At 49.3% G+C, this 7,400-nt stretch overlaps 1 protein-coding gene across 2 annotated transcripts in view; it reads left to right on the forward strand.

Annotated features, from left to right (window-relative positions):
• The first annotated feature begins 1,984 nt into the window (after positions 1 to 1,984).
• Mpzl1 (myelin protein zero like 1) overlaps positions 1,985 to 7,400 on the forward strand; it is a 43,908-nt gene continuing 38,492 nt past the window's right edge. For both annotated transcript variants that reach the window (XM_005370099.2, XM_005370100.2), the window contains exon 1: positions 1,985 to 2,212. In XM_005370099.2, coding sequence (XP_005370156.1) covers positions 2,122 to 2,212 — 91 coding nt within the window. In that variant the 5' untranslated portion in view covers positions 1,985 to 2,121. The remainder of the gene's footprint in view (positions 2,213 to 7,400) is intronic.

Here is a 7,400-nt window from a genome sequence, read left to right on the forward strand (position 1 = left end):
ACTTTTCTCTCCCTCAACCTGGAAGCTGTTACACACCTGATACACTTTTCTCTCCCTCAACCTGGAAGCTGTTACACACCTGATACACTTTCCTGTCTTCCACCTGGAAGCTGTTGCACACCTGATACACTTTCCTGTCCTCTAACTTGACTTTTCCTATTCCGTTTTCGTTTTATTTTTTGAGAAAGAGCCTCACAGTGTCATCTACACTGTGGCTCAGGCTGGCTTAGAACTCCTGAAGCAGCCTAGTTTGGCCTCAAACTTGAAACAATCTTTCTCAGGCTCATTCTTCACACCTTGGCCTTTCTGTCTCTCTAGTGAACTTTTATTCATGAAAAGTCCACCTCAAATACACCATCCACAAATCCTTCCCAGAGCCCTCTTAGCCAAGTGGGTCTATGTTGAAATCCATGACAAACATGCATGTCTTTGAGAACCTCTCTTCCCAAGCCTCAGGTGTCAGCTTTACTTGACTTTCTCTTCGAGATTTGCCTTGAGGAGAATGTGATGGCACATGCCTTCAACTCCAGCATTCAGGACCTTTAATTCCAGCAGGCAGGAGGCAGAAACAGGCAGATCTCTCTCTGTATTAGAGGTCAACCTGGCAAGTTCCAGGCCAGCAAAGACAATGAGACCCTGCCTCAAAGAAACAACAAAATTCTCAAAGAATTGTTTGAAACATTGAGTATCAATTTGCCTAGTCTACCAGACAGGTGTTGCTTAAGAGTGAAGTCTAGGGGCTGCGCATCTACAGCTCAATGAACAGGACACCTATTGGGAGAACCTTCTGACAGAAAAGGCAGACTAGCTGGGGTATGCTTTCCTGGTTTTTCTCTAATTGCCTGGGAATTGGGAATTTGCTCTGCTGCATGGTTATGGGGCTAGACCACCAAAGACATCAGAGAGACGCTGTTAACACTAGCTTTTGATGTTGGTACCCACCTTTGGCAGGAGGCTGTGAGTTCGAGGCCAGCCTGGTCTACACAGAGAAACCTTGTCTGGGGGTGGGGGAGGGCAAAACAAAAAAATTCCCAAAACCAAAACAAACTAAAACAAAAAACTGTTTTTTGACAAAACCCCGAAACGAAAGGCTGCAGTTTGGGCTCTTGCTCCATGTTCTACCACTGGTTCCTGCCTAAAATTCGTTCTCCTCCCGACTCCTGCATTTTCCTGTTCTTCCTTTGCTCTCATCTGTTTTGTGTTCCGGTCCCTCCATTTTCCCCTCTGAAGGCCATTCATTCTCAGAGTCCTCCCACTCTTCAGGATGTGTATGCAGCGGTCCCTGTTCCAGACTAAGGAAGTTCAGAATCAAGGTGAGGAGCTTCTCCAACTCCTAACTTTTCTTGTACAGGCAGAGGGACATTGGTATGCTAAACAAACAGCACCTACACAGGCGTTCACTGGTGATCGAGCCGGCAGGAAAGAGTTTCAGCTCCCATTCCTTCCCAGACCTTTGAAAACCCAAAGAGGTAAGGGCAAGGTGGAGACTTCTCAGGTTGCAACACAAACGATCAGGTAAAAACAGACCCTGGGCGAAGGTCGAAGCGATGGTGGCTCCTTTTCTGTCTGGACCACTGCATGGAAGTCTCTCCTCAGCTCCCTCACCTCTCCCACCCCCTCCCCCACCCAGGAGTATCCAAGCAGATCCTAGTTAGAGATGAGATCAGGACTTGGAAAATTACCACCCGGAGGAAAATGAAGAGAACTGTGGGGCTGACTCCAGACCCTGGCGGCGGCGGGCCCGTGGGCAGCCCAGGGCCAGCCACGCAAGCAGGATCAACGTCGGGCGGCTGCAGAGGCGCAGTACGAGGGTACGCCGAATGGACACACCAAGGGTGGGACCCGGGAGGCGGGGCCTTTCTCGAGGAGGGGCTGGCGGGCTCTCCAGTTGTCCAATGGTTCCCTTCACAGGTTGTCCGGAAGACCAATGAGCGGGCAGCGGGGCGGGCACAGGGGCTGGGGCTGGGCGGTGGGCTGGCGGGTGACCACTGGGGGCCGGGAGCGGGGAGCAGTGGCGTGGAGCTGTCCTCGCGCTCGCACCCGGGACCCGGAGCTGCGGGGTTTGAGACCGGCGAGCCGACCGCTGCGGGGACCCGGGCCGAACGGAGCGGCGGGAGCAGGATGGCAGAGACCGTCGGATCCGTGGCTCTGATTGTAGCCCCGGCCCGCCGGCGCTGCCTGTGGTCGGTGCTGGCCGCGATGCTCGGGCTGTGTGAGTGCTGCGGGGCCGGGCCGGGCCGGGGCCGGGAGGGGGGCTCCGCGGCCGTGCGCGCGCTCGGGGCGCCGCGGAGGGGAGGGGGCGCGGTCTGCGCGCTCCGGGGCTCGGGCATGCCGCCCGGGGAGCGCGGCCGGGAGGCGAGCAACCTCTTTCTTTGGATCCCTGAATGTGGAGGAGGAGGGGGCTCCGTTGCCTTGCAGCTTCCCGGGGGGGTAGTCCCGGGAGCTTACTTACGGCCGGTCCCCTGCCGTCACCTCCTGGTGATTCTGGGTCTCCCGAGGCCTCCTGGGAATCCGACTCTGGAATTAGGATTCTCCACCTTTGGGAGATGGCGGAAGGTTGCAGGACTTTTCATCTATGGGGCCTTTGTTGGTTTATTTCCTTGTTTAAGCCAGTGGTTTTCTTTTACCTGGTAAGATCCATTCTTAAGCTTCCGTGATAGAAAAAAAAAACCCTGAGAATCCCATTTGTCTCATCTCTGGGGTCTGCAAATCCCAGAGAAGAAATTTATGTTAGCTCTGAAGTAGAATGCAAACGCTTAAAAGAATTTAGTTGAATTCGTGTTAATGCCAAACATGAATTCGTATTAGTGCCAAACATTGGCACCATAATTAGACAAGACGTAGAACATTTACAAAGCATACTTTTACTTTGATTTAAATAACCCCCCTCCCGGCCGGCCCCTTACCAAATAACCAGACTCAAGGTTTTGATAAAGGGCTCCGGCTCCGTTTATGTGGATTGGATGAGCAGTTTTATGGGGCGTCTGAAGTAGTGTCTGCCTCAGGACTTTGTGTGTGTGTGTGTGTGTGTGTGTGTGTGTGTGTGTGTGTGTGTGTGTGTGTGTGTTGTTCAAAGCGAAGTACTTGTTTCTGTCTCAGAATTCGGTTAAGTAGTGATTACAGAGAGCCAACTGCTAAGAAAATGGGGGGGGGGGGTGTCCCGATTTCTTTTGTTGTGCAAAATGTAACTTGTTCAATGTCCGTTACTCAATTTCTTTCGTGTAAGAGTTCCGACTGTAGTAAGTCCTCTCTGGAACCAGAGATATAGGTGAGAGTCTGTTGGATTACAAACTTTCTTTTAAACTAGTTGTTAATAGTGTAGATGTGAAAACAGACAGGTTCACTTTCTGTGTTAGATGGGTTAGATGGGGATCTCTTCTGTGTTTTCCTGTTTTTCCTAAAGGAAAGGTGGGTTTTTCTTTTTGCTTTTTTTTTTTTTTTTTTTATTTTTGCAGGAGGGGGGATTTGTGTTTAAGCAAAGAGCCCAGAATAGACCATAACTCCATTTTATCAGAACTCCTGTGGGCTGAATTGTGTGGTGTCAGACATTGCGGTTGAGGTCAGGGCAGTCAGAGTGGTCTTTGGGGTGTTAAAAGCAGAAGCAGAGACATTGATGTTATGACTGATACCAGTGGTTTTTTTTTTTAGAAGCCAGGTGGCTTACACCTTAAAATCCCAGCACTTGACGGGCAGGAGACAGGAGGATTGCCATGAATTTGAGGCCAGTCTGGGCTGATTTGAGGGTACTACTCATTAGGGTTCATCTTTTACAAAAAGTTCTTTTGAGATTACACCTCGTGTTATTCAGGCTGGCCTTGAACTTGGTATCTTCCTGCCGCTACCTCCTCGGGCTCCTGGGGTCCGCAGGATGGAGACCAAGAAGTGGTAGATTAAAGGTGTTTACCACACCCTACTGTTGTGGTCTGGAGATTACTTTCACGTGTCCTGGACTGACCTCCAGCTCCAGGGCTCAAGCTGTCCTGCCTCAGCCTCCAGGCACCTGGGACTACAGGAGCAGCATCACACGCTCATCCGGAACAGCTTCTCAAATTCTGTCCAGTTACTTAGCAAATATCTGTCTAAGCACTTGTTAGGCAGTAAGTACCTAAAACTCTCACAGAATGTAAGGTCACAGTTTTGTTTTTTATTTGTTTGTTTTTCATGACAGGGTTTCTCTGTAGCTTTGGAGCCTATCCTGGAACTAGCTGTTGTAGACCAGGCTGGACTCGAACTCACAGAAATCCGCGTGCCTTTGCCTCCTGAGTGCTGAGATTAAAGGCATGTGCCACCACTGCCGGGCTAAGAGGTCATAGTCTTTACCTAAGATGCCAGATTATTAAGAAGTAAAAACAGTCAAATCAATTAAAGACAAAAAAAAAAAAAATTGAAAGTGGAGATTTATTCAATGTGGCCACTTCGGAAAGACCAGAGATCCGGTGACCAGTGGAGTTGCCAGCCCACCCTCAGGGTCCTGAAAGTTTGAAGTTTAAATAGAGGGCTAGAGGTATATATGCAAATCTAAGTGGCCAGGTCAAGGTATGGGTTCACCCACTATAGACCCATCATTATCCAGGCTTCCCTCTCTCCAGCAAGGTGGTCCAACAACTTGTTAGTGTTGCAAGGTGCTGACGGTAACATTTTAGCAACAGAGATACAGCCTGGAGACTTGATTGGGTTCTTTTCCTGGATTGAAGCTTGCAGAGGCCTGCCATTGAATAAGTAGATTAAACTCTACAGATAACCAGTGTTGTCACCTGGGGTCATATTTCTTGCATCAAAACTCCCAGCCCCAGTCCCTTTTCTCCTTCCTTTTCCCCCTCAGCAGTCACGTCCCTGCTATATGCCTACACATTTAGGCTAATGTTAGAAGGAAAGAACCCGGCCTGAGAAGTTAGAGTACATTAAACAGGCACACGTGCACAGCCAGTACTCTTGCCTGCGGAAGCAGGGGTCACGGGGTGAGATGTTTACGAACCTACTGACCCCGTTATGCGCTCATCCGCATTGGTCCAGTTTGTGTTCTTTCCGCTGTTTACAGCTGAAAGTTATCTTTTCCAAGATAATTTTATTTATTCTTGGCTTTCCCACTATTGATGATATAAATCACCACGGAGGCTGAAGTAGAAGAAGGTCGGAAAGCCCAATTACTAGATGCTGATGATTTACTGATTTCCTTGGAGCACTGCTTGTCCTACCTATTTGCCAAAAGTGACTTCACTTGCTACCTGAAACAGAAGGACCTGGAGGGATAGCTGAAACAAGGGGTTGTTGCCCTAAGCAACCCACTAACTGCCGGTGTGCTTCTGTAAAATCCTGCTCGATTGCCCACCCCACCTGTGGTTGTAGAGTATTAAATGAGAATAGGAACTGGACCTGGGGTGGAGGCCTTTCAGGAACTATCCTGCCTTCAGTCCACCAATGACAGCTCCTTGCTTGCTTCCACCCTCACTGGTGTTGTGTGCTTATTGCAGAAGGATTCCCGCAGCAAGGCCTAGGAAAGTGCCCGGACCACTTGGGCAGTGTCCCAGGGATTCAGTACTGTCGGGTGCATTCATTGGTTAGCACACTGGCTTGACTTATTTCGCAAGTTGAAGTTTGTTACCCAAAAGGTTGAAGTAAAGGAACTTTTGAATTTTAATCTTCTGTTTAATTCGTTTACATATATTTGTTTGAGACAGGGTCTCACCCTGTATATAGCCCAGGCCGACTTCAGACTCACCGCGTAGTTCGGCCTGGCCTTGAACTCACAGTAATCCTCCTGTGTTGGCCTTTTCTAAGTGTTGGATTACTTGTATGAGCCAGCACTTTTGACTTGAGTTTTAAAACCACAGTTAAAGCTTTCTAAGGTTGTAAAGTATGTAGATAATGTACCTTAAACAAAATGTTGAAACTGGGGTCTAAAATTCTGTGTATCAGGTACTTCTTGCCTATAAAAAACCACAAACTGCCCACTGACACTCTGGCAAGCCCCGGGGAGTACAGAGTCCTTATGCAGTCACTTCTTCCAATCTACCTTTCTGTAGTCATCCGTCGGCCACTCACACGATGACCCCTCAGCTGTAGGGGTCCTTGCTTTCCTGAGGTCCTGCTCCCTTCAGGCTGTTTCCTCCTACCCTGGCCTCTTTCCTCTGACTGTCACCATTACCAGAAAAAACCCCATCTTCAGAATGTCACCCCACTCTTCAGTGCCCTCTCCCAAGCCCACCGCAAGTTGCTGGAGCTCATCAAGACTGTGGTCTTGCTCCCCACCACCGTGCCCCCCCACTCGGTGTCTTAGTCACTTCCTGGCTGCTGCTCCCCTCTCCAGCTATCCGCAGCCCATTGTTGGAATCATTTCCTGGCAAACACTCTTCCCTTTCCAGCACTCTGGCCCTTCCTTGTGTGCACCTGGCAGCCCCTCAAGTCTGCGAGAACTCCACCGCTGCCTTGCGTCTGCTCTTGCGTCGACTGCTGTATCAGTGCCCCCTTCCAGCTCTTTCTTCCTGTTTTACAGTACAGGCGTGCTGTAGAATTCGTCTTGTTAAGAAGCCTGACTTTGCCTTCATAGTGTCTGTGCTCCATTTAATAATGACCGAGTCTTGTCATCTGGAAGTTTTGGAACGTGACGTTTACATTGAGAGTCTTTTATTCCCCCTAGCTTTCTCTCTCTTCTTACTCTTCTCTTCAGTCCCGGGTTTCGGGTGCTTTGTTTCCAGCCTCTCCCTCTGGTCTGTGTTCTCTCCAGCAAATGCCAGGAGGAAACCAAGATAGACAGCATCAGAGCTTTCTGGTCATGGAGGTTCACCCATGAATTCCCTCCTGATGAATGGCGCTCCCACAAGCACGCATGCTGAGAAGGGGGGCTGGACAGTCTCAACTCCTGCTGGCAGAGACTGCTGCACAGGGCTGCCCTGCGAACCTTGACCTGTTCGTGGCACTGTCTGGGCGCACACGCACGTAGCTAGGGCAGTGGTTCTCAACCTTCTAATTACTGCTGCGACCGTTTAACAGTTCCTCATGTCATGGTGACCCCCACCATAAAATTATTTTCGTTGCTACTTCATAGCTATAATTTCCCTACTGTTATGAATTGTAATGTAAATATCTGATATACAGGATATCTGATATGTGACCCCTGTGAAAGGCTGTTGGGGTCGTGACCCACAGGTTGAGAACCACTGAACTGGGGATGAGGTTGCCCAAGGCCCAAACTCACAGAAGCCCCAGGAAAGGCTAAGGATGCCTAGGTCCTGTCAGTGCTTAGAGACAATTTGGGCAGAGAAGTAATGCACATAAAATAAGTGGGACCAAGATTTTACACTTGTTACTAATTATGGTAATTCTTCAGAGAAAAGAGAAGCTAAAAGCCTTTTATGAAGGTAGGGTACAAAGCAGTGAGTTTCTTTTTTTTTTTTTTTTCT

The sequence above is a fragment of the Microtus ochrogaster genome, unplaced genomic scaffold (genome assembly GCF_000317375.1).
Source record: "Microtus ochrogaster isolate Prairie Vole_2 unplaced genomic scaffold, MicOch1.0 UNK70, whole genome shotgun sequence".
Classification (NCBI taxonomy): Eukaryota; Metazoa; Chordata; class Mammalia; order Rodentia; family Cricetidae; genus Microtus; species Microtus ochrogaster.